Source organism: Poecilia mexicana, unplaced genomic scaffold (genome assembly GCF_051168715.1).
Source record: "Poecilia mexicana isolate PSO_F unplaced genomic scaffold, ASM5116871v1 scaffold_2, whole genome shotgun sequence".
Classification (NCBI taxonomy): domain Eukaryota; kingdom Metazoa; phylum Chordata; class Actinopteri; order Cyprinodontiformes; family Poeciliidae; genus Poecilia; species Poecilia mexicana.
The window spans coordinates 15228528-15255865 of NW_028263371.1; the positions used below are offsets into that span (position 1 = coordinate 15228528).

Here is a 27338-nt window from a genome sequence, read left to right on the forward strand (position 1 = left end):
CAACTTAACAAACATCACCCTGGTGAACAAACCCTGCACTGAGAAGGTAATGACTGAGTTAACGGAAATAATGTAAAGCAGAGGATGAAATATTTACAAATTCACACCATTTGCTTCTCCTACTGTATTAATAACTTTGCAACTCTAAATTAAAGTGCTCCTTTCCCAGTCTTTTAGTGAAGGTGGGCAAACTTTGTGGCCATTCTCTGAGACAAATGTGTCTTTTGGTGAGAAAATCAGAAAGATGGAACAAAACTTAATTTACTGCACTTTTTCTGTATTTTTGAACATTCAAGTCTTGCATTTGTTGAAAAATTGTAAGAAAAAAATTAATGAACATCAATTGCTTTTTGTCCTGTGCCAGCGAAATTTTACTCTACAAGAGGAAAATCTCAAGTCCTGATAGCAGGACTTCAATATGTCTTCATAGCATGTGGCATCAAAGTAGCAGGCCAAATCAGCTAAACAGGAACTTGTGTTTGGTGTGTGTGTGTATGTATGTATGTATGTGAGTGTGTGTCTCACATACTCAGACTCACACACCTGTGTATGTGAGTGTGAGTATCTTTCTCTCAGAGTGGAGAGAAAGATAGAAACCTCACAATATTTAGTTATGAGGAGCAGCATAGGCATTTACATTTTTATTTAGATTTTTAATGTAGATATTCTTATTTTAAGTTCAAAATCAGTTTTAAATTTGTATCTGAACTAGAAAAAAAACTTAGCACAAAACTAAAAATTACATATATCATATCCATAATAACCAATTTGCTTTGTGTTATCATGCATATTCATCAGTCTTCAACTCAACTCTGTGTCTCTTTTTATTAGTTGCAACACAGTTGATCTACTGTGCAGCTTCATTCCAGCAAAAAACAAAAAAACCAAAAGTAGACCAAAGTTATTTTTCCCCAATTGTTTTATTGTTATAGTACACAATCTAATGCATTTTGGGGTTTATTGGTGACTAAACATTTTTTTTATTGAAGCATACAATAATCAGGACATCCTTTTATTTATTTTGAATTTGCTGATCTCTAAACTACGACAAGAAAATGACAAGAAGTAAGATGACCAACACCACCAGAACAAATAGGAGTACAATCTTCCAGTAAGGGAAACAACATTCATCAAGCCTTTCAATTACACCCCTCTCCCTGGGTCTGATCTGTATGATCTGTTGGTTCTGAGACCGTTGATCTAATTCGTGGATCAGTTGATCGACTGCCTCTGTATTTTTAGCACACTGCAGCAATCCTGGCACCGTCTCATGGAAGAGAACATGAACATCCAGGATGACGTTGGGATATTGATCAGACCAGATCGTTCCAGCTGTGGAGTAGCCCTCGTCTCGGGTGTGGTGCATCAGAACCAGGATGACATTTTGTTCTCCTGCTGAAAGAAGAAGAAGAAAACAAGATGAAGGGAAGGTTTGACATTCTTAGAGTGTGTTGTTGTTTCATTACTTGACTAGTTGAATGTCTAAACCGATGGATTATAAAACTGGTACCTGGAACCTTGTTCATGGCCGCTTCCACATCCGACCCAACGCGAGAGGTGATGGGACAGAAAACGATGATGAAGAGGCTTTGCAGCCAGTGTGTGACGGTCAGCTGTATCCTCCTCCTCACTTTACTCAGCAGCTCTTCATCAGCACCAAACGTCTCCCCAGAAGTGATGGTGTGGACGTTAACTTAGTGAAATAACGAAATACAACAGATGGTAATCAAACTTAAACTCATAAGTTTTATTACCATCAGTAAAAAATTCATAAAAATTAAAACCATAACTGGAATACAACATCTATTGGTGTGATTACTGCAACAGTGATGCTCACCTCCAGAGGTCTGGTACATGTTGACGTCTAATAAGAGAAACAAAGCAGTTTGATCAATTCAGCTTTTCTGCAGAGATGAAACACAACACAATTTTATATTAACCCCAATGTTACACCAACTAACTGACATACAGGACCTTATTGTTGCACTCACCAGGGAAATGATAAGATAATCTGAGGTCAGCGATTAAGAAACTTGTTGGTGATGAACAAAGAGAGATTCACTCACAACAGGAAAGGGAGGGATTAACCTTTGTCCCATCAAAGTGCAGCTTAAGGCTGAACCATGTTTTCCTCTCAGACTTTTTTCATAACAAATGTATTTTTATTTCTACATCATTCATCTTGTAAACACATGTGCATTGCATGATTTTTGCCCATTTCCTCTCTGGTATACTGTCTGCGCGTTGGTGAGCAGTGAGTTAAATGAGGAGGGGGGAGACCTTTTGCAATCATAACCTAAATCTCTAATAATTCCTCAACAGAGGACTTTTTTTAAAACCCAGCACCACATATCTAAATCTACGAGGAGTATAAATAATTTTCGGCTTAGTAGCCATCATATAAGGAGTCTTGCATCCTATCTGTTCTTTGTCAGTTCAAAATCATTCAGATAAATGTGCAAAGCCAGCAATTATACATTCACTTAAAAAGAGAAAGCTAGATATGAAGTCAGTCTTCAATTCATCGATTGCATTCTGTGTTTTACATACGAGTATTAAAGCAAAAATTAGATTCCCTTATCAGCCCGGTCATATGAAAAAGCCAAGTTTCCAGCCAAGGAAAATGTTTTTCTAGTCCTATCTCTGCTGTGTTTCTGCTGCTGTGGAGCTGAACACTAACTGAGGCTGCTGAAAGAACAAACAGGTCGGAGAGGTTTTCCTACTTTCACTTTCTGCTCTGAGAAGCTCTGGGGCTTATAAGAAACCCATCAGCTGTTATTAAAACGATGACTGCTTGATAACAGACTGATTGCAATGCAATTTTGTTCGACTAAGAACAGATATGAAAGAATTGTATTGCTGCTGACAATTAAAAGCCTCTGCTCTCTGACTAACTATGTAAACTGAAAGCATGACTCGGAGTCTATTTGTCCTCTTCTGCCAGGGTCGATATTATTCAGGTGGATGCGAACTGATAAATCGGCGACCCCCCAAGGAAGGTATGTGAATTGAAGGAGCACACGCGCTAACACCCCGTTATGTGTGCGAGGTGAAAGAGCGTAAGGCGCGCTGAAGTATATGTGAAAACATCATCGGCGCGCCGCCCCCTCCAGACGGGCTTTTGACGCCCCCTGTGGAGCAGCGCCCCTATGCGTTGCATGCCCACTTTTTGCGCCACTGTCTTCTGCCAAATCATCTGTTCTCAGGTTGCTGTGTCAGTGGAGGTCAGGATACCTCCAACATGATGAGTTTGATTTGTTTTTAACAACGTTACCAGAACCGTTAACAGCTCCGATCCTAAAGTGAGATTAGACCTGTCCTTTCACACCGGCAGCAGAGATCGATTACATTTATGACCTCTGAATCTATAAAACATAATTTAATGCTCCATTTTCATTCCTTGGATAAACTGAAAGATTTATTCAATATACCCTATATACAATATAAATAGTATCGCTGTGAAAAATAAAAAATAATAATAATAATAAAAAAATAGAGGAAACAAAATACTGCAGTCATAATGAAAAACAGGGTTTGAGGTTTCCTACCTTTGCTGTAAAAATGAGGCTCCACAAAAACAAACAAGCAAAAATAGTTTCTTGAAGGTGTTTGTGCAGTGGGAGCTGCAGCATGAAGTGACTGTGTCTGGCTTGAATCAGGGCTTATTAAAGAAGTCAGACACTTTCACTTTCATTATTAGTGAGATAAAAAGCATGTAACTTATCCTAATGTCCAGATAAATCCCAAGACTCTGAGGATCTTTTAGGTCAGGAAGAAAAAACTGGAAAAACTGGTAAAAGAAAGATTAGGAAATAAGAAGAAAGGCTGTGCAGCATAGGCTCCTTAGCTAATATATATTCATAAAGTAGACTGATACATGATAAATATTCAACTATTTAAAAAAATCATTGAAGTAATTACAACTTGTCACATTGTGTCACTACAACTTATTCAAAATGATCAAGTTTGTTGGGTTAAAATGTTCAGCTACTAATACTTAGAAGTTTTGAGACCTTTTTTTTTGAGGCAACATGTTTGCTTACATTTTCAAATAAAATTCACTTTATTTTACAGTGAAGACCAAGAGCCACTGGGCTTTAACCAAAGAGCTTTAATATGGCTCAGGTAGAGCAGGAAGCCAAAATTATTCAGTCAAGCTGCTTCTGTTTCAGCTCTGTACACTTAAAAAAGGAAGAATCTCTTTCTGTTCTCAATAACATAAAGAGTCAATGGCTGACACTTAAAGTATTCCAAGAACTTAAGACTTCTCAGTTTTCTGAGTAGTTTTATTTCCTTGTTCCCTCCAGATGTTTTAATTTCACGACACGAAGAAAGAAAACAATAAATGACAGCAAAGAAAACAAACATGAATAATAAGACAGAAGCACAAAAATACTGAAAGAATAAGGTCTACAGTATATAAATGTTTCATTTTATTTTGTACTTCACAATCATAAAAGAATAATAACTTTTATTAATTCAAATCGATTAATTCACATTTCTGAATAACGAGACACGTTGTGTGTTTCTCCATCAGTTTGTTGATCAAAGCTTTAGCTCAGTGAAAACCACAAAATGATCACAAACACAAACACCAACAGTAATGCAACAGGCATCCAGTTATTTTCTTCACGTGGTTGCAGATATTTTTGCATTCTGTAAACGGCATCTGTGTTCTTAGAAGAGGTGAGCAACCCTGGGACGGTTTCATGGAAGAGAACATGAACCTCCAGGTCGATGTTGGGATATGTCTCCGACCACAAAGTCCCTGCAGTCGAGTAGTCAGGATCTCGGGTGTGATGCATCAAAACTAAGACAATCTTTTTATCCCCTGCAGAAAAAAAAAGAGAACAGATTTAGTCAACCAAAAACATTTTTACTGGAAGAATCCTTCTGTAAAAGTATTAGGGAAAATTTAATTGAAGATGTGTGTAATTTCTAATAAAGTATTTCCATTCATGTTTCCAGACAGGGGAAGTGTTACAGCGCCACCGATTGCCCTGGCATACGTACTGCAGCAAAGACGCACATCTTTTCTTACTCGTTTACAAATTTCACATTTCTCCTCGTCATGCCAAGGTGCCCTGTGACAGACTGGTGACCTGTCCAGGTGACCCTGCCTCTTACCTGGAACATTAGCTGGAGAGGCACCAGCACCTCCTGACCCCACGGAGGGACAAGGGTGTTAGAAAATGGATGGATGCAGACGAGGCTTCAATTCTATAACTAAACTGTGATTGAGCTCAAGTTTATGAATTACTGCCTGAATATCTTACTTGCAGATGTTCTCTCTCTATCAATCAATCAAATTTTATTTGTATAGCACATTTCAGCAGCATGGCATTTCAAAGTGCTTTACATAATTAAAATAAAAACAGCATGTAAGAAAGAGATTTAAAAAACATAATTAAAACGTAAACAGTGACAAAGAGAAATAAAAAGCTGTAGAACTTTAGTTGAAAAGAGGCTTGGCTGAGCTGTAGCTGTAAAGATTTGGAGTGTTATGCACACCGCCATTTGCCTGTTGTAAAAAAAAAAAAAAAGAACATCTTTGATCCTGATAAGGAAAGTAAAACTGAGATAGTCTGGGGCATCAGTGACCTCTTCCCTGCTGTTTTATGACACTAAAGGTGCATATGAGAGCAGCTCACCATTCATATTATAAGACTATATAATATAAAGTTAAAATGGGGTAAGGGGCACATTATAAAAGTTTCCATTGCAACACACACACACACACACACACACACGCTCACATGCAGAGACAAACAAAGCAAAACAGGTGCTTTGAATGTTTTTTTTTTAATTAATTTATTTTTTTTACATTTTTAAAAATATATATTTTTAAAAAATATTTTTAAATATGTTTTTAAATATACTTAATATATATATTTAAAAATATATTTAAAAAATATTTAATATATTTAAAAATATGAGTGATCATGAAGTCTGTAAGCCAGCATCTGTAGGAGGAGTTCGCTGAGATGCAACACGCATAAAAGAGACAAAATGGTGGCTTTGATCCAAAATGGCCGATTTCCTGTGGTGTTTGGACCATGCCTCTAAGAGACTTTTTGTAGGTCCTCACAAGGTACACATGTCTACCAGATTTTATGATTGTCAATTAAAGCATGGCCTGGGGATCACTTTGAAAATGTTGTAGGGGGCGCTGTGGAGGACTTAGGCCACGCCCACCAAATATTGGACTGGGTTCCTATTCGGGGGTGGATTAGGGCTGATCACAGTGTGGGCGGTACAGCTTGGCTGAAATATGTGGAATTAAGGGCCAAACGTATATCAACGGCGTAACGTCTGACCCCGACATGCGGCCAAAGCCACTCCTTCTCTTTTTGCTTTAAAGCGATTCAGATCGGACCAACTTATTTGTCTTCTGACACAATATCATCTTGATTAGGTCAAGGGGGTCAGAGGTGGAGCTGTCCAAGAAAAAAAAAGTGACTTTCTGTCGCCAGGGGGCAAGGCTTAGACGTCATCAGCATATGACCACATAACATCATCAGGCATCCCAACCTGATGACTTATGCCAAGTTTGACTTGAAATGATATTAGACATCCGTGTATGGTTCGTTCTTTGGTTTTTTCGTTTCAAAATAAAATTGCAAAAACAAAACAAGCATGTGTTTTTGTTTTTTCGTTTTTAAAACAAAATTAGAAAAACGGCAATTGCAAAAATAAAAAAGAAAATGAGCTGTCAATTTGTGAAAGTATCATGATCAAATTAATTACATGGCGCTTTGGACAAGTGTAGATAAACAAAGTATGCGGGACAGAGAGAACTATGCAGGCTGCAGGGAGACACGGTTGTTCGTTTCAGGCTATACTGTAGTATTTTCTGCCAGCCGCAAGTGACCAATGTCCGGTATTATTTGTTTCTCACAGGAGCATTATTTCAACTGACTTGTGGCTGGCAAAAAAAAAAAAAAGACTGCAGTATGTAGGTTAAAACGAACAAGCTCGTCTCCCTGCAGCCTGCATAATGTGTGTGATACTGTCCCCGTGTAAGCCGGACAGAGAGAACTTCCGGGTCAGATCGCTTGTCAATAATGAATAACGACAAGTGAAATTAACAGGCTTTCTGCAATTGCCGTTTTTATAATTTTGTTTTAAAAACGAAAAAAAAAAAAAACACATGCTTGTTTTGTTTTTCCAATTTTATTTTGAAACGAAAAAACCAAAGAACGAACCATTCGTGCATTCAACTCATTATGCACATACTTGTTAGATTAGTTGGTCAGCCAAAATCCTGCAGTTGTTGTCAAGCTCAGATTGTCTATGTTGCTGCTCTGTCACATGGAAACTGAAACCTGTTTTCCACAAAGTGAGCGCTCTTCTTAGAAATCACATGGTCCATGAAAGTGAAAGGAAAACTGTGGAAAAACTATAAAAGAGCGGTTCGCTTTGATCAGCATATAACGGTTTTCTCTGCTGCAGCGCATCTCCTCCTAAGGTAGGTTTCTTTTCCTGATGTTTTATCAGTAACAAAGCAGCTGCACTAAACGACTGGAAAACAAATGAGCCGATTTACAGAGCTCTGACAAACCATTACAGAGTTATTTTCTCTTCCTTTCTCTGTGTTTACAGAGTATTTCCTGTTACTGTCATGGGAGGCAGCTCTTCACAACCATGTAAGTTACATTCTTGTTTGTTTTGGTTGTGATATGTGCATTGATTATTTTCCTGATTCACTTCACTTTGTACATATGTTGCAGATTTTCAGCAAATTTTATTTTCCCCTTCAAATGAAACTGATCTTGAACATGTTTTTATAGCAGAAAGTGAAATAAAGTTACATGTTAACCATTGATAGTAAACACTGGATCATAGTTAGGGACTGTCTGAAAAGCGTAGCAATGGAAACTGTATTGGAATTATAATTATTGAAATTTTAACTCACAATATTTCCTGTGTTGTTTTGTTTAGCTCCTCAATATAAGTAGCTACTGTTTCTTCTCTGTATTTTTCATTTTAATGTTTTTCTTTACTCACTTTAGAGTAAAACTGAATCTATTCACCACCACTGCCTCAATGTACTACAGATTTAAAAACACCCATTGTGTTTATTACTTTAACATAAACATTAATTATATTTTTAGTCATTTATGAACCTAAGTAATGTGTCTCTTTGCTCCGTTCAGCTCCACCTCCACCTCCATCTCCACGTGAGTACAACTTATTATTCATGCTGACACAGCGGAAAGTGTTTTTCTTACCTCAATAAAGAAATGAATTGTTCTACTTCAACACTCTGTCCTGGTTTTAAGACTTTGCTGTGAATTCTCCTTCACAGTTTTAAGAACTCCATGGAGGGAGATAACTTGGGGGTGAGTAAATGTGCCTTGTTAAGATCTGCATGTTGAAGGTGAATTTAGTTTTTTTGGTTCAGCATAATCAGCCATCAAAGCAGTTTTCTGAATTAATAGTGTCACTTGAACCTGGTTATCTCATCAATTTATCCTGATGACATAACCAGGTCATTTGTTAAATGACATAACCCCAAATCTTTGAGGGCAAATAAAATTTATGATTTTTTTGCCCCAAAAATCACAAAATGACAGAGTTTAGACAAGCCCTGACTGGCTAATCGGGAAGACTGGGACAATTCCCAGTGGGCCTGTTTAAAGTTTGGGAAGTAAGGGCTTGATCTCTCTCTCTCTTTCTCCAGTTTCATCTGATTATCTGTAATTATATTCCATCCATTTTCTTACATCATTATGCCATTGGGGTCAGGAGGGGTGCTGGTCCTTATCTCCAGCTGTCAACAGGCGAGAGGCGGGGTACACTCTGGACAGGTCGCCAGTCCTTCACAGGGCATAATTATAATCTTAAATACCTAAAAATGAGTTTTGACTAGACAGCTACATTTTGACTATCCTGAATATTAATTTTAGATAATTAGAGATCAAACAAAACAATTTTTAAGAGGATGTTACCTTCCATAGGCAACATCCAAAAAGATTATCGTTTTTGGAGATGCAACCTGACGTAGCACCTCAATGCACTCGATGCAAAGTAGAGCGAGAGGGAGAGAAAGCTGGAATTAGAAAGAAGCAGCTCTCGATCCCACTAAATGGGCTTGGTAACATTAATGAGCTTGCAGTGAATAACATCAAATGTGGACGATGAAACAGGTTCAACTATCCACTGTTCAATCAAGCCAATGAATTGTGTGGCTTTGCGGTGCAAAATTGCAAATGTAAGCGTCACATCATCACTCTGATTAGCTATATTTTTATGGTTATGTTTGTAGTTGACGTTGTGTTTGTTGAGAACCTAAACTGGCGGGATCTTAATGAAGGGTAGATGTGACAAAAATAAACCAAAATAAACCAAAATACAGAAATCCCAGGTGCAGTTTGGTTAAGAAACAGAGTGAAAAAAGACACAATGTGGTAATAAGATTCAGAAACAGGAGTGACAGAAAAGCAGGAGATAGATAGAATCGTGTGCATAAAGGGTAAAGCCACTGTAACCAATTTTACTTCTTTAACTGGCATTTAAATGATGTAATAAAGACTTAGGATGCTTAGTGGTTAAATCTGTCTCTCAGTGGGTTAACAAGATTTTAAAAAGTCACTGCACTGAAGGCTGAAGATCATTGTAAATTAGCAGATCTTATGTAGTGATTTCCATGTCACACAAAGTGAATCGCGGGTCACTCACTGACTCTCACTGCTAATAGGTCTATCAAGGTTAAAAAAATAATTCTGAAATCATGATTTTAAATTTTCCATTTTAACAGAGACAACAGGGAGACTCTTCAGTACTTGAAGGAGTTTCAGCCTCAAAATGAGGAGGCAAACCACATCAGAGTTCTGCTGTACGGCCCAGTTGGTGCTGGGAAGTCCAGCTTAATCAACTCCGTCAACAACGTCCTGCAGAGCAGAATGACCAATGAAGCTCTGGCCAGTTCCACAACCTCTGATCAAAGTTTCACCAAGATTGTGAATATAATTCCTTGTTTAATTTTGAAATCTTATTCATATTTTTAGAATACAAGATTTATCAAATCAGTTTGTTTAAGTGGTTCTTTGCAGCTTTATAAATATTCCCAGCAACATGGCCGAAAATACACATTTTCTGACACTGAGTGGCTACAAACATGTAACCACTGACTATAGTACTGTCTTATCCAGAATTTCATTCAGCAAAAATACATTTAGATTGAAAATTAAAGTTATTAAAATTTTTTGAAGCAGGTTTGTAGATCTTGAATTTAAAATATATTTTAGCGGTTGTATGCCTGCTGTTTACATAAAACACTGTTTTTGTATTCCAGTATCAAACCTATAAAATCAAGAAAGAAGGCAGAGGAAACTTTTATCCGTTTGTGTTCAATGACATCATGGGTCTGGAGGACGGAGATGGAAGAGGAGTCAGAACAGACGACATCAAACTGGCCTTGAAGGGACATGTGAAGGAAGGATATAAGGTATAAATATATACTTTTCTGCTTTAAAAACGTCCTTCTCCTAAAGGCATTATAATTTGTTTGCTTTCGGTGGAAAATAAATTACTGAATATACATCATATCTTTTTTTCCTCAGTTCAATCCTTCATCTTCTCTTTCTGATGGTGATCCTGGCTACATCTCGTCTCCGTCCGTCAGTGACAGAGTTCATGTTCTGGTCTGCATCTATGATGCTAATGCGCCACAAATGAATCCATCTGTTTTACAGAAGATGAGGGAAATCAGAGAAGCAGCCAGTGAGCTGGGTAAGAAATATTAAATTTGCTTTTAGAATATTATTTTACTGTAAAGGAACTTTTTTTTAAACTTTTTTATGTCATCATAAATGTTTCATCACACTCCTGTGGATGTAGTTATTTAAATATATTATTTAAATACATTTGGAGTTTCTTGAGTAATTCCATGCTTGGAGTCTGAATCTCTGTATCCACAGGAATCCCTCAGCTGGCGATTCTCAGCCACGTTGATGCAGCCTGTGGGGAAACAGAAAGAGATCTGAAAAACGTCTACAAGAGCAAACATTTAAAGAGAAAGGTGAGTCATGGAAAGATTTATTCTAAACAGGACAACCCCCTAAAAATATACAAAAAATAAAACAATTATTGTGTTTTATGTAGATGGGTGACTTCAGCTCCAGTCTGGGGATCCCAATGAACTGCATCCTCCCAGTGAAGAACTACAGTCATGAAATTCAACTGAATTCAGACGTCACCACTCTGATCCTGAGTGCTCTGAGGCTGATGGTTGACTTTGGAGACGACTACGCTGACAAACTGAAGCCACAAAACTGTTTGTGGGGATGTGCATGAAAATCACAGCAGTAATGTTGGTTATGCGTATCACTATATACTGTAATTGTTGAGAAGAGTATAGCTGTTGAGCAGGAACCAAGTATGAAGTTTTCTGACCTTTACACACACGTTTCCTGCTTTTATCTCTCAGCCCTTTCTGATAAAATAAGCCTTTTTATGAAATAAGGAATAATTAAAGGGACAATGTGCTTTTACAATTGTAACGTTGGTCAGTCGGGAATAGATTTGCTAAAAATAAACAGTTATCTTAGTTGCACCCTTCACCAATATTCCATTTTATCCATTTTACTTTTCTTGTATATTGATAGAAAAAGCAACACATTTACGCTCATTTTGTTAAATGAACAAACTTTTTGTTACATTATGTTCTTTTGTATTTTCTTTTTTTTTTAAAAAAAACGTCAGTCCTCTGGGAAAACATAACATTGTTTTTAGACCTATGATTGAATTGTAATGTTTGGTTGATGTTGAATGCATTTACATCCTGCGTATCACTTTCCACTTTGAGAAAAGTCGGCACCAAAGTTTTCACAGCAGTTTCAGGTCAACGTTTCACACGTTTCTATTGTTGGCTCATTGATCATAGAACATTTGGAAAGCAGCCTATAAATGTGTCTGATGGTCATAAAATAATGTTACAGTTTGAATCATGTTAAATAAAAAAAATTAAAAATCAGCATCACTCACATTTTGTTTTAGTCAATAATATGCAGAGTAGTAAAAACTGCATGATACTATGTGATTCTATGTTCATCAGTTCTAAGGACTTTTTGCAACAGGTTTTCCAAACCAGTCATTTAGCTGCTTGTGTTTGGGCTTTTGTTTGACGTAAGATGATGAAATCTGTTAACTGGGAGGTTTCTGAAGTAGAGCTGCTGCTCCATCTTCAGCCATGATGGAGACTTTCTGATAATTAGGCCTCCACATTATAAAGCATTTAAACTGCATGTAGTTCTGTTTCTACGCTTTTACTCTTTAGGTCAAAGAAATCTGAAAGGTTTTAGATTTTGAACTTAATGAAATTGTGAAATAAGTTGTGTAACTTCTTTGTTGAATTTTTAAACTCAACGGTGCTGAAATTGTGCAATATATGCAATAACACATCACAGATTATCATTTGGGTAAAAAAAATTGTTGCCTTGCACGTCTCCAGGTGTCTCCTCTCTGAGGCTCATTTCTTTGCACAGGTTTTAAGTAAACTGTATATGTGCAAGAGTTTAGTTATGTTTCTACTTTACAGCAAATTCCCAATATTTTCAAACCAATTAGCCAGTTATATACTCAAGGTTTTAATTAAATAAGGTATAAAGTGTTGTCAGAATAATAGTAGTTAATAGGGTAACACTTTGTTTGAAGGGGGTTGAATAAGACAGTCATGACACTGTCATAAACATGACATAACACCTGTCATGAACATCAATATTTATGACTGTTGTCATAAAGCATCATTCGGTAAATAATGACACTTTTAATACAAAGTTGACATTATTCAAAATGTCTTTGTTATGACAACTTGACATTAACCAAGAAATCATGATCTGACATAAATTTGTTATAAAAGTATTACCGATTAAACTTTAAAAATTAACGTTGTGTAGTAATATTATAAAGCTCTTCCATGTTGTTTAGTCTTAATTTTCTTAATTTAATCAATCCTAAAGTTTTACAGCAAGATGTCTACATAGCACTTATGAACTCAGCATTTGAAACATTATTTAAGGCTGTTTTAACCCTTGTGCGTGCGAGGACTGAGGCAAATGATAAAAGTTTTACGTGTGTGGGGTCGGTTGGTATGGACCCCATTTCTAAACACAAGGGCTAAGTAGTGCAATACACCATCTCCACCAGTGAGAGGCAGCAGTGCACAAACAGGCGTGCAGTGTGTTGGTGAAGAAGAAATCTTCCATATTGTGGCGCAAACCTAACAATTTATAACGGCCAGACATCCTGTTTAAAAAGGTATGTGTCTTATTAACTTTACATTTTCTTTGAGAAAATAACATTGACTATGTTCTCTTTCTCTGTAATGTTAGCTATAAGCAATTCAAGCCAATTCTACCTTGCTGTAAGTTAATGTTAGCTAAAGTTATTAAACACAATTACTGTAACGTTAGCCCTTAATATTAAATATATTTTAAAGACAGGCAAATTGTTCCCCCCGCCCCCCAATTTTAATCTAGCAAATTAAAAGCTAATATATTAGTCAAAGTTATCCTTCATGTGCATTATTTAGCGACTTGGCTGATAATTGTATTGCACTTTATAACAACCAGTCATGTTAACTAGGCATTTGTCTGCCAGTCTACCATTCTGACAGTGTTCAGCAAGAGACATTTTTGAAATGGTATTTAAATAAATGCTGGAATATGATGACATTGTTTTTTGTTTTTGTTCTTTTTTTAAGTGACCACAATGAATTGAGTCATCACTGAAGAGATTCACCAAGTTTGAATTCATGAAAAGGCTTTCGCCATGATTAACTATTGCAAGAACAGCTGTAATTTCTGAGCATTTCTGGACACCTTCAAAGAGCTGCTGCCAGAAAATGAAGACAAGAAGAAGATCTCCTATTTTCAGAGCATTACAGGAAGACTGTTATGAAGGAGATGGCTGACATAATCAAAGCAAAAAGTGTTACTGTTGAAAGAACCTATTTTCTTAAGTTAAAGAATAAGTAATTCTGTTTTAGTTTTTCAATCAGCATTTCAGAGTAACAATATACTGACCAGACGTTAAACCCTCTGTTATCTTAGAACAAGTTATCTTTGGTTTTATTCCAATGTACAAAGGGTTTGTTCTACAGTTATGATCTTAGTTATAAGTAGTCCAGTGTGTTTCACTTCATTTGAGGTAAGACTTAATATCAATGACTCTGTTAGCATTGCATTTGACACTGTATTACTAAATTACATCTTTATAATTGTTGTTACTTGTTTCACTTTACTTGAGGTAATAGTTAATATTAATGACACTGTAATACTAAATTACATCTTTATAATTGTTGCTACTAGTTTCAATTTACTTGAGGTAATAGTTAATATTAATGACACTGTAATGACACTTAATGACTTTGTCATAACTGTTGTTACTTGTTTCACTTTACTTGAGGTAATAGTTAATATTAAGGACACTGTAATAACACTTAATGACGTCTTCATAACTGGTGCTACTTGTTCCACTTTAGTTGATGTAAATGAAATTGTTAATGAGTCTGTTATTAAATCGTTTGACCGTGTAATAAAGCTTAGTGAAATCTTTATTGCTTGTCCTACTTGTTTTGTTTTATTTCAGGGAGTGGAAATATTAATCATTGTTTCGTTAAAGCTTTTGCTAGTGTCATAATGAAATCATTATGACAAATTTATGTTAGATCATGATTTTTTGGTTAATGACAAGTTGTCATAACGAAGACATTTTGTCTAGAATAATGTCAAGGTCTCATAACGAAGACAATTTGGATAATGTCAACTTTGTATTAAAAGTGTCATTATTTACCGAATGATGCTTTATGACAACAGTCATAACTATTCATGAAGACTTATTGATGTTCATGACAGGTGTTATGTCATGTTTATGACAGTGTCATGACAGTCTTATTCAACCCCTTCAAATAAAGTGTTACCAAAAAACAAAAAAACTCTTGTCTTTTGATAAAAACATTTTTACGCTACGATGAGGAGTTTCTTTGGCCATATCAAAACTAATGTATTTAGCAAAACTGTAATTTAAACACTTTTTTTTTGTTTCGCATGAGTCACTTGATCAACAACCGGATGTTACTACTGGAGGAAGAGACGAAGAAGATGACAGGAAGTGGATGACGGCATGGCGTGTTTTTAGATGGCTTAATTTGAATCTTGTCAATTTGGAAAACTTTTACCCCCTAATTAATGATTAGTGCATTACATAAAAACTGGTTTTAACCCTCTCAGGTGTTAAGGAAGAATATCTAAATTGATTAACTTTGAAAAAAGTTTGGCTCTCTCTCTTCCTCTGGATCCCAGGTCCTCTCGGCGGGCCACGTGTGGCCACAAGGAAAACAACAATGCGTGTTGACATCACAGAATTACAGAGTTTAATCCAATATAAGACAATGCATAAACTTACACCAGAAACTGCAGAACAACGGAGACATACATTCATTTACCTGACATAAATGGAAAGAAGAAGAAAAGCAAAGACGTGCAAAGACATCTTTGGAGAGTTGCAAGAGCAAATCTGATTTGTTACTTCTGTGTAGAAAGTTTTATAGTAAAAGGCGTATTCTTATCTTTAATTTATTCAAATAAGGCGTATCTTTGCTCATCCAACCAGGAGCTATCTCTGACCCTTTATCTCAAGCCAGAAACCCCTGCTGTGTTTCTGGCTTTTCACAGATGAGTGTGAAAAGCTACAACTTCCACTGTATTGTTTTCCCACACAGACAAAAGGCAGTTCAAACGATCCTAGCAAACCATCTGCTGGAACTACAGGTAACATAAAGGTCAAAGAGCCAGAATACGTTACTGATTTCAAAACCACAACTAGGCCATTTGAATCAAGACATGTTAAGTTTTAAAACTAGCTTATTTTAAATTTATTTTCTCAACACAGGTTAGTTTATGGTTGACTTACCCTGATTACATCACAAGGTTAGTTACTAGCATTTGACCCAGTAACTACAGGTAAAAACTGCACCACTCTGCAGAGCCATGGAGTTTATACTAGTCTGTGAGGAAAATTTATCATCAAAAGCTTTTGTGTACCCAGTTGAAGATATTTTTAAAACATGTAATTGCTTTTATTGTCCCAGTGACAGTTTAATTGTCTTTAGTAATCTTAAACATTTAGATGTAGAACAGGGTTAAACACAGAAGCCACAGAAAAGCTAATATGTCCAACGAATCAATACTCTGAAACTTTCTCTTTTATTTTCACATACTAACAGAGACAATCAGAGAGATCTGCATTACATTAACAATTTTCAACCAAACAATGAAGTCAAAACCATCAGAGTTCTGCTCTATGGACCAGTTGGCAGCGGAAAGTCCAGTCTCATCAACTCCATCAGCAGCGTCTTACGAGGAAGAATGACCACTCCAGCTTTGGCCTGTGACCTCTGCATCGGTCCGTTCTATACTGCAAAGGTTCCAATACAATCTTGTTCTTATCTGAGTTGAACAGAAATGTCCAGGGCATTCTCACTTCTCAATGTTCATCAACTGAAAGTGTGAAATATATATTTTTTTATTTTATTGTCATAACAGCTCACATCTGCATGCTTTTAAGCAACTTATTAACAACTGGAAAAAAAAATAAAACAATTTGACCGTTCTTCTGCAATTGTCTTAAATACTGATTCTTTATGTGTATTTAAATTTTCTGTTTCAGTATGAAACCCACAGAATCCGTAAAGGCAGAGGAAACTTCTACCCCTTTGTGTTCACTGACACACGCGGTCTGGAAGGAGATCAAAATGGAGTCAGTGCAGACGACATCAAACTGGCCTTGATGGGACACGTGAAGGAGGGTTATAAGGTGTTTCACTGTTCAACTTACACTCATACTTCAGCTTTAGCTCCACCTCCTCCACATCAGACTCAGAATTATGTTTATTTAATAAACTGTTAGTGATAAGATTACTTAATCATAATCCAATTGGATTTTCAGTTTAATCCTGTGTCTCCACTGTCTGGGGGTGATCCTGGCTACAACTCGGCACCATCCATAGATGACAGAGTCCATGTTCTGGTTTGTGTCTATTCTGCTTTGAGCACTGGAATGAGGCCCTCGATTTTACAAAAAATGAGGATCATCAGAGAAGCAGCCAGTGATCTGGGTAAGAAAAAGAGTACAACCTAGAGATAAATGAAGAATGAAATTAACATTTCAGTTGTTAATGAAACTGGAGAAATGCTGCAGTTAAAACGTTGATACCCTAATCTGTACGTGACATTATGCTTATTCTATCTTTGTAGTTCTCCTGAATGTTCAGTGCTTAAAAGAGACTATGGATTTGCGCTTGATAAAATGTATTATTAAATTGTCAAAGTGTACAGGAAAAGTTAATTTGTGTGTCTGCAGGTATTCCTCAACTGGCTGTTCTCACTAACATTGATTCAGCCTGTGGTGAAATTGATAAAAGTCTGAGGAATGTCTACCGGAGCAAACACTTAAAGAAATGGTTAGTTTTAGTGAGACTTATTCAAAAATTGGGCTTTCAGTTTATTGACATAAACATTTAACTGATGGTAAAATAATAAATGTGTCTGAACTGTAGATGAGAGACTTCAGCTCCAGTCTGGGGATTCCAATGAACGGCATCGTCCCTATGAAGAACTACAGTCATGAAATCCAATTAAATCCAGACGTCGACACTCTGATCCTTAATGCTCTGCGACTGATGATCGACTTTGGAGACGACTTTGCCGACAAACTGAGAACTTGAGCAAAAGACATTTGGAGCAAACAAAAGATGGCTGCACATTTAACTTTGCTCCCCCATAATCTATATATTGTTTCATGTACTGCATGTCCTACTGTACAACTCCCATATTTTGTCCTTGAATTGTAAGGAACATATTTCACATCCCTACAGAGGCTCTACATAACAAATTTGTACCCAGAAGTACTAACCTGTGAATCAAGCTTATAATTTTGTAAAAATAAACTATGGGAAATTTGTTCAAATTATTTTAATTAAGTAAAAATGTTCTTGATTCAAGTTGATACATTCAGAGCAGAGAATTTGTCTGTCTTTAGACATGATTTGCATTTGTAATTTCATTTTGTGAACTTTTCGGAACCTTTGATTACAGATACAAAACAGCAACCACACCATCTGACATCTTTTACTTAAAACAACAAATTTTGACACAAACCTCAATTTGTTTAACGTCTCAGCCTGATTGGTCGAGACGTTAAAAGAGGGGACCAGTCAGAACAGAGATTGTTCAATACACTTACAGTCTGACAGGTGTTATTACTGACTTTATAGTAAATCATGGAGGTAATCAGTCAAAGTCATGGGTTTAGTGAAATACAGGTCAATTATTGATATAGTAGTAATATGTTAAGTGCTGTGACAGACTAGAAACCTGTCCAGAGTGACCCCGCCTCTCGCCCGAAATGTTCGCTGGAGATGGGCACCAGCACCCTCCTGACCCCACCAAGCTACAGGGGTGTTAGAAAATGGATGGATGAATGTTGTCAAGTGTAGGCTTTAAAATTAACCATGATGTAAAGTTACATAAAATTACATAAAATATAGATACAGGTGTAAATCAAAATGAAAATGCTTCTTTTAATGTAACTTTTCACTAAATGCTCACCCTTTTCACTATATAAACAAATTTATTATATTACAAATTTGGCTTTGATGCTCAAATTTAGACAAAATTCTAATCATGTTAAGACTTATGTTCAACATGAAGTGTTCCAATCTAATTCACACAGGAAAACTACAATGTTCTGTAAAGCTGATCAGTGGGGACGATGTCGTTTTAACCCTTTCATGCATGGTGGTCACTACAGTGGACAGCTGTCTAAAAGCCACTTTCTTCTGCTTCTTGTGGATTTTTATGTTATAAATGTACACAGACCACTGAAGTGGACACTAATGCATCATAAAATACACTATCAACTACTGGCCATCAGCTGCAAATGCAAGAAATTATTTTTGTTAAATCCAATATGGCCAACCGACCCGGTCCCTCCTTCTACTGTAGTCGACTCTTACAGGTAAAAAATCTATTGTGACATCAGATAACCCCTAAAGAACAATACTACTGATGTATTTTTCAAGTAACTTTGTATGTGGAGAAAATTACAATTGATCACCTAAAGAAAAATATTATTTTTTTTAAAACATTTTTTCCTACCTTTTTTTATCTCTTAAGAAAATAAAAAGGGGGAAAAAATCCTGACACAAAAGATCATAATTCATGCATGAAAGGGTTAATGACATCGTTTCCATGTTTACACAAGTTGTTCTGCAGTTTCCTCTTGAAAAGACATCGAAGGTCGGGCTGAAAAAGGATGAATCATTGAAATTATTTCACTGCTTTTGATGGAAGAAACCTTGCAAAGCATCATTTTACATTAAATTATTAACATGTAAAAATGGTAACAATAAAAATCTTTGAAAAACGATTAATGTTAAAGCAACAAAGACATGAGACATGACCCCATGTTCAGCCTGTTACATATGTCCTGCTTCAACAATGGTTTACTTTGAAGGACAGTGTTTCTGTCCTTTAATCAAAAATAATTATTTAGTTTAATGTGAAAAGTTCTGCAGATTTTACATTTTCCAGTTTTTTATAACAAGCTCCTCCTAATTATTTTTTCTCATTAAACCAAAATTTGTCATGATTATATGGAGAGATAAAATACTGCAAAATTGTACTCAAGTGGTAGAACTTCTTCAATGTATTTTTACTCAAGTGGCTAAGAAGCATCCATCCCAGAAATTACTCAAGAAAGAGTAAAAAAATTTATTTAATTAAAATGTAAAGGCTGACTGATTAGAACATGTGATTTAATATTTAAGAACGATTTCATCAGGCAGGAACAACATGTTATGCACAAATAGTGGCGTGTTAAGGACTAAAATGGGAAAAAATAATATGACTACAAAATAACAGATTAATGCCGAAGAAACGCACTTGTATTTTTACAGCACTCAAATGACCAGCGCACTGCCTCTGAAAGCCTGTAGGTGGCGCCTTTAAAAGTGAAAGTGAAACTGCATTTCTCTTCCCCTGCCTCACCCTGCGCATGAACGTTGTTCTCTTTTGTGGCGTCTCGGTACAAAGGTAGAAAAGACTTATCTTTGTTTTACAAAATCATTTCAGAACAGCAAAAAACGTCCCGCTCTGAATCCGTCATTCGGACCTGATGGTGTTAATGTAGCGGCCGCATCGATCCGAACTTAGCTAGCTGTGCTGCGTGGCAATAAACACGAACAAAGAAGGCTGTTAGAGGAACTTATTGTGGTGGTTTCCTTCCGATAAACGTAAAAATATTTAAATATAATAGTCATTATGCATTCCCACTTGAACTGTGTAAGCTATCTCTGGACATAGATCTGTTGTAAATAAAAAAAGATCATGTTGGATTGGAAGTCAAACTGCTTATTTTTACTTCTATTTTTCTGTCCTCTATCACTGTAGACATCATTTTCATCCACCCATGGGAGGACAACCTTCAATAAGTAAGTAAATACTATAAAATCATTATGCATGAGATGTACGCACACTGGCCCCTTTATTAGGTACAGCCTTGCAATTGTGTTTCCACAGAGAGCAAATCCACCAATCAGATAGCAGCAACTCACAGCGAAAGCTGACTTCCTAAAGCAGGGGTGTCAAACTCCAGTCCTCAAGGGCCGCTGTCCTGCAGTGTTTAGATGTGCCACAGGTAAAAAACAGTGGAATGAAATGGCTTAATTACCTCCTCCCTGTGTAGATCGGTTCTCCTGAGCCTTGCTAGTGACCTAATTATTCTTTTCAGGTGTGGTGCAGCAGAGGCACATCTAAAAGTTGCAGGACAGAGGCCCTTGAGGACTGGAGTTTGACACCCCTGTACCTAAAGCTTAATATGTGCATCAAAGTGGAAAGAAAGGGTGATGAAGTGAGTTTGATAGTAACATAGTTGTTGCTGCCAGATAAATGAAAATGTCAGAAACTGCTGATCTACCCAGCTTTACATCGAACGGTATAAAAAGAAACCCTCAGTTTTGGTAACTGTTCAGATGGTAGTTGATTTCAAAGATTGCTTGAGAATGGGCCGACCAGTTCTGGATTACAGAAGCTGAAAGAACCACTCGTTCAAGTTAAATTATGCAAAATAACACCTCTAAATATCCAAAACGTTGAACCTATAAAGCGCCTGGGCTTCAGCAGAAGCAAAACAAAATAAATGTAAGAATAGGAAGTAGAGCTTCTGGACAAACTTTAGGGTTTGTAGTAACGTTTAGTCTAACAGAGGACGTTTGGGATCTAACAGGAGGTGAGATTTATGATGAAACCTTCAAATGTGCAGTAACTGTGTAATGCTGTCATGTCAATATGGACTAAAATACCTGATGACAGTGAAGGAAGCTTTGAAGGAAGAAGGGAGTCCAACTCTAACAAGGTGAAACCTAACAAAGTGGCAGTCAAATGTTTTCTGCTATAATGTGGCTTAGCAAACTTACTTCACTTAGTTTTTAAAACGTTCAGACTTCTGTCAAGCATGTCGTATCAGAAATCTGTGTCAATAAATCCTTTCTTTAAAATAACTTTTTCCTTCCCCAGCATGTTGTAATTGTTAAACTTCCTTACACTTTCTGATTCCAAAAATATATTTTACAATCAGGATTTTTTTTTTTACATTTATGTGGCTGTCATCTAAAACATACTTTTTGAAAACCCAAAATGATTTATCATTTTTCTTGTGTTTAGCTCCTCCTCCCCCAGGTAAGTAAAATATTTTATTTATTAATGCGTTCACTGATAAAAGTATTTTAAATCTTTGCAAATAAATTATTTATTTAAAATAAAATAAAAAAATCCCTACCCCAGCATGTTGATTGTTATACTTCTCAATTTAAAGATATATTTTTACAACCATGATTTATTTTTACATTTACGTTTCTTTAGTCTTAAAAATATGGTTTGAAAACCTAAAATAATTTATCATTTTTCTTGTGTTTAGCTCCTCCACCTTCCCCACGTGAGTAAAAGATTTTTACTTTTTGATGCTTTCACTGAAAATAAAATAGAGCATTGTGCTTTACCTGTTAGACTCTTTACTCCTCGTTCTTATTTTTAATCTTGTTTTTTATGCTCAATGTAGCAGAACATTTAGCAGATTGACTTTTAAGAAAATGATTTACTCTAAATTTCTCTTTTACAGTTTTTGACGATCCTTGGATGAACGTTTCCTGGGGGTGAGTGAATGTGTTTATATGCCAATGATGGTTCTCTCGTATTATTTTGACGTCCTGCATATAAAGATCTTCATCTGTAATTGAGTTATTTAGACTTGGGAAATGCAGAAATAATATTCTATAAAAAATCACATTAAAAATCACATTAAAATAGTCCATTTAATGTCCTGTAAACTAATTAGGCAGCAATGTGTCCAGTTAAACTTCTGTCCTATTTGCCTTTTCTCCATTTTAACAGAGACAATAACAGAGATCTGCGTTATGTGGACAGTTTTCGACCAGTAAATGACGAAGTCAGACACATCAGAGTTCTGCTGTATGGACCGGTCGGTGCTGGGAAGTCCAGCTTCATCACCTCTGTCAGTAATGCTTTGCGGAGGAGAATGACCTGTGAAGCTCTGGCTAGTGCTGCTAACAGTTCAGGGCAAAGTTTTTCCAAGAAGGTGAATATACATTTTCCTTGTTTTGAGACACAAAATGGCTACAATCTTGTGTCACTTAGATATTTTATAGTTTTAAAAGGTAAGGTGCTGTTCATGTACACATTCAGGGAGATTGACACAACATGTGAGTGCTGGTTTAGTCACAGTTGAGGGAGAGAGAGGATGAAGATGTAGATGGTCCAATAACCTTCAAGCTTCATCTGGGAAGTTTCACTAGTGAAAGAGATTGAAGGTCAGGCTATGTTTGTCTGGATATTTTCAACAGATATTGTTTTCCAGTTAAAGAAAAACACATTGCTATGATTGACTGCGTTTATTTACAGCAGTCAATGATGCTGTAATACCTATTATGGCCAGCAGGTGACATTGACAAAGGCAAAATTCAAAAGGAGAGAGAGAGAGCGTTTTCACACCTGACAGTCCAGTAGTCTTGGTTCTATTGGGACCAAAATTGCAACATTTGTTAGATTTTCAGCTGATTGTGGTTCACTTTCACACTGCTCTGTGTCAAATGATACAGGCTCTTAATAAACCTCCTCGCCTGTGGGGGCGCTGCACCAAGAACCACTGAAGAAGACAGAAGTGCAACTTCCTTTTTCAAAAACGGAAACGGAGTGGCATCAGATTTTAGCGGTTGAAAGTTACCTTTCAGAGGAGCCCAGCTGCAAAGGGAAAGAGTAATTAAAAGGATTATTTCACCAAATACTGACCTCCGACCCTTGTAATGCAATTATTTATTTAAACAGAAAACCGTCATTTGCTAATGTTCCGCTATTGTCCCAAAAACCGCAATTTCACAATTGCAGTGTTTCGATTAAATAAGAAAAAACAGTTTAAAATCACATGAATAAGTTTGTTCATGTGACAATTAAAGAAAGACACATCTTAACAAATCATTAAAAACAAACCGCGCCAGGATCCTCCAACCACTTCGTGTCGTCGTCTTTGTCTTTTCCAGGAGGAATAACATCCGATTGTTAATCTTGCAACAAAGTTTTATGTCTGTATTAATTTCAGTACAGCCGAAAAACCTTCTCCTCCTAGCACAAAAAACTTATTTTTTTGCAAAGAAATAGTCTTTTGAAATCAGCATGTTCCCTTTAAGTAAATTTATTGTCATAATTCATATCTGCACAATTTTAAGGTCACTGGAAACACATCTGCTGAGATTTAAAAAATATTTTTCCCTAAAGGATCCTGGCCCAGAGGGAAACACAGAAATGGTTTCAGACACAATTTCAAATATTAAAACCTAAAATTAAAGTCAGCACATATTTTAAAACCATCTCCAATGAGCTGGAAGCCCCTTAACTCTTAAAAATGTTCAGAGACACCTGCCCTAAGCTAGTTGATATAAATGTTGCATTATATCTGATAACACAAGATTTTTGATCATTTGTTGTTTGTCACAGAAAATAATGCTTGAAATAAGGAGCTAGGAAGAAACGTCAGTAGTTCATTTAGTACATTGGTGGTTTTCTTTTGCTGCTTTTCTGTCTGATTCTTGCTGGTGGCTGTTTTCTGACATATTGTCTGTCAGTATTTAACTCACAGGATCTGGAAAGGAGGCAAAGGAAACTATTACTGCCTTGTGCTCAATGACACCATGGGCCTGGAGGAAGGATATGGAAGAGGAATCCACACACACGACATCAAGCTGGCTATGATGGGGCACGTAAAGGAGGGATACAAGGTATATTTAGCTAAAAGTTCTTATTGCCTCCAACTACAAGTAACTTTGTCAGCAAAACAATAAAAGCTTAATTTATCTGTCAAATCTTTAGATTCATAAATTACCATTTTTTTACATGTTACAGTTCAATCCTCTGGCTCCACTGTCTAATGGGGATCCTGACTACAACTCGTCCCCATCTCTAAACGACAGAGTCCATGTTATGGTTTGTGTTCATAATGCAAATGCACCAGAAATGAAGTCCTCCATTTTACTGAAACTGAGGGAAATCAGAGAAGCTGCCAGTCGTAAGGGTAAGAAACAAACCATAACCTGAAAAAAAATATTAATTTAAAAACAAAAACAGAAGTATGTTTATTTTTTAATAATTAAGGAAAAAAGAACTTTGCTGGAAAAGAAATGTCTAAATTGATCCATATTAAACTGAACTTAGATTGTCGTGGAAAGTGGGATTCATTTCAGTAATTCAGTGCAAAAGTGAAGTTGATACCACACAGATTCATATAGAATAACCCACACAGAGACGGTTTAGGTGTCTTTGAAGACCAGAAACTATCGATTTTGAAACCAGGTTGTAGTTTTAAAAAAAACAGTTCCGTTTTTGACATTGTAGCTCCATCTCTCTCTATATGTGCTTCATTCGCCTCACTCTCACGAATAGCAAACATTGTGAGTTCTGCATTTTAATGTTGTTCTGTGGCGGAGTTACGGCGCCGCCGACACATTGATAGCCATATATTGTTATGGCTATCAATGTGTCTTGATCTGAGCTCCTTGTGTGATCTATAGATTGTTGCCAAGAGGAATATTAGTGACACCATAATCAACAACACAGATGAGCTGAAAGCATTCACTACATTTTGCTTCTTGAGCCACAGGCTGAGATAATGACATGAAAAATCTCACCCTGACTTAATCATGATTCTGGATATGAGTTTGTCTTGAATTACTGACAATCATTTATTCTTCAGCTTTAATATAAATGCCACTCTTCCAATAACAGATGCATTTCTGTATCCATAGGTGTTCCTCAACTGGCTGTTCTCACAAACATTGACGAGGCGTGTATTGATACCAAGACAAATTTAAGAAATGTCTACAGGAGCAAATATTTAAAGAAAAAAGTAAGTTTCAGTTGGACTTTTAAGAAACTCAATCACTTTTAACAACTGACTCAAAAAGAAAACAAATGTTTTTTTTTTGTTTTATGTAGATTTCCAACTTGCATTCAAGCTTGGGGATTCCAATAAACTGCATCCTTCCTGTGAAGAACTATAGTCACGAAATCCAGACATGTTCAGATGTTGATACTTTGGTCCTGAGAGCTGTGAGACTGATGATTGATTTGGGACATGACTTCACGAACAAAGTGCTGAGATGATTTGGAGCCTGAGGAAATAACAAGCATGTATGATAAAGCCACACATCTTCAAGGAATACAGGAAGAGACTGCTGATGCATTCAAGGTGTGCTAAGAGAAGATAGACTGTCTGAAGCTATTCAAGTCTGAAACAGCATCTCAGTGCTAAACATGAGCACCGACGTCCAGAAGACTGATATCAGCCTCCATATTTATTTTTAAGTAGTTTTTTCAAAGTTACATGAATGATCATTTCTTCCTGACACACATTTCAAATAACATGTTAGAGCAATAAATAGCATTGTTGTTGAGTGTATATGTATTAAATAATTTAACAAATGGAATATTGAATTGAAAACAATGCCCATTTTGTCTGCATGTGGTTTTTGATTGAAATACAATTAGACCCTATAATTAACTCAATTAAAAATGATGGTATATAAAAGCCATAGGTGGTGAAGAAAAATTTAACCTCAGAATATTTCTGGAAAACAAGGACATTTTAGAGCTTGAAATGTCAAAATAAATTTGACTTCTGGACACTGATACAATTTTTAAAAAAAAAATGCATTTAATTTACACCTTTATTTACCAAGGAAACAAGACAATTCACCTTCATTCAAGGCAGGCAAAAGCTCAGAATATACTGATATTAAAACACCTACAGCTACATGCATCACAAAAGCAACACAGCCACCAAAATAATTGAAAACCAGAATATAATTACAATCCTATTAATGAACAGTCAAAACATTTATAAGTGGATGTTTGTTACATGGTTTAAAATCTGTTGCAATTCTGTCGATCTTAATTCATTTCTATTTTTATACGCACAACTCGTGTCTGAAGGCACTTAAACACAATCCAACGCACCGATGAAGATCAGTGAGAAAAACTTGTTCAGTTTAAGACACTGGGGATTCTAATTTAACTTTGTTTACACATTTAAACCAGAAAAATTCATAAATGACTGAACAACTTGCATGAACACAGATTAATGGAACATTCATGATTTTTTTTGGACTTTAGAAGAAAGTCTTAGTACCTGGAGAGGAACAGGGAGGAACATGCTAACATGCTAACTCTAGGGTTTGCAGCCCAAACCTTCTGTTCCATACATGTTAACATTTATACAAACATGTACTCAGAGACATTAACACTGAGCTATTACTTTCTGATTTAATTGGTTCCGTTTGTTGATTTTTGTTTTACCCCTAACAAGTTCAGCAACAACACAACCACTAGAAAAAGTTAATTCCACTTGGTTGAAGATAGGTTTGCATTTGATACACTGCAATTGTGTTCTGAGAACAGGTTAGTAACCCAGGAACACTTTCATGGAAGAGGACATGAACTTCTAAGTCGACGTTCGGATAAACTTCTGACCAGCTCCTCCCAGCGGTGGAGTAGTCTGGATCTCTGGTGTGATGCATCAGGACCAGGACGACTTTTTTATTGGCTGTACGGAAAGAAATTATATATATCAGTGATTCTTGAGAATAGGGACAAAATGGGTTTTAATTTTCCCATATTTTTTTTTTATTATTTCTCAACCTTATGTATGCAAATATGACAAATAATGTTTAGAAAATATGAAGATGCTAAGGTACAGGCTCCCAGTTGCGAATT

The 27338-nt window shown here is 36.3% G+C and overlaps 5 protein-coding genes across 7 annotated transcripts in view; 4 read left to right on the forward strand and 1 right to left on the reverse strand.

The window, feature by feature from the left end:
* Positions 1-901: 901 nt before the first annotated feature.
* LOC148160482 (uncharacterized) lies at positions 902-3633 on the reverse strand. Its single transcript, XM_088011828.1, has 4 exons — positions 3549-3633; positions 1838-1864; positions 1511-1693; positions 902-1395 (listed from the first exon to the last, which is right to left on the reverse strand). Exons 2-4 carry the CDS (start codon positions 1854-1856, stop codon positions 1043-1045), a joined length of 555 nt encoding a protein of 184 aa, XP_087867954.1. The 5' UTR covers positions 1857-1864; positions 3549-3633; the 3' UTR covers positions 902-1042.
* Positions 3634-7364: 3731 nt separating this feature from the next.
* The window catches only part of LOC106912295 (interferon-induced protein 44-like), a 51478-nt gene continuing 31504 nt past the window's right edge, over positions 7365-27338 (forward strand). Inside the window, exons 1-2 of the mRNA XM_088011784.1 lie at positions 7365-7468; positions 7603-7646. Of these exons, the coding sequence (XP_087867910.1) occupies positions 7371-7468; positions 7603-7646 (142 nt within the window). The 5' untranslated portion in view covers positions 7365-7370. The remainder of the gene's footprint in view (positions 7469-7602; positions 7647-27338) is intronic.
* LOC106911999 (interferon-induced protein 44-like) lies at positions 7391-11977 on the forward strand. Its single transcript, XM_088011775.1, has 9 exons — positions 7391-7468; positions 7603-7646; positions 8157-8180; positions 8309-8342; positions 9761-9962; positions 10298-10450; positions 10566-10734; positions 10923-11023; positions 11107-11977. The coding sequence occupies exons 2-9, from the start codon at positions 7622-7624 to the stop codon at positions 11296-11298; spliced, it is 900 nt and encodes a 299-aa protein (XP_087867901.1). The 5' UTR covers positions 7391-7468; positions 7603-7621; the 3' UTR covers positions 11299-11977.
* LOC148160483 (interferon-induced protein 44-like) lies at positions 16200-17728 on the forward strand (the record flags this gene model as incomplete). Its single annotated transcript, XM_088003694.1, has 5 exons — positions 16200-16427; positions 16672-16818; positions 16951-17119; positions 17365-17474; positions 17561-17728. Coding segments are annotated over 5 exons (822 nt in total), but the record flags the coding sequence as incomplete, so codon positions are not given.
* Positions 20021-26070, forward strand: LOC106911628 (interferon-induced protein 44-like). 3 transcript variants are annotated; one of them, XM_088011807.1, is made up of 11 exons: positions 20021-20096; positions 20454-20494; positions 20583-20700; positions 20794-20913; positions 21979-21996; positions 22180-22213; positions 22452-22656; positions 24197-24349; positions 24474-24642; positions 25373-25473; positions 25563-26070. In XM_088011807.1, exons 6-11 carry the CDS (start codon positions 22197-22199, stop codon positions 25728-25730), a joined length of 813 nt encoding a protein of 270 aa, XP_087867933.1. In that variant the 5' UTR covers positions 20021-20096; positions 20454-20494; positions 20583-20700; positions 20794-20913; positions 21979-21996; positions 22180-22196; the 3' UTR covers positions 25731-26070. The 3 variants fall into 3 exon arrangements, with proteins under 3 accessions (XP_087867933.1, XP_087867925.1, XP_087867919.1); XM_088011799.1 differs by lacking the exons at positions 20583-20700; positions 20794-20913 and having other exon boundaries at positions 20038-20096; XM_088011793.1 differs by lacking the exons at positions 20021-20096; positions 20454-20494; positions 20583-20700; positions 20794-20913 and adding an exon at positions 21708-21740.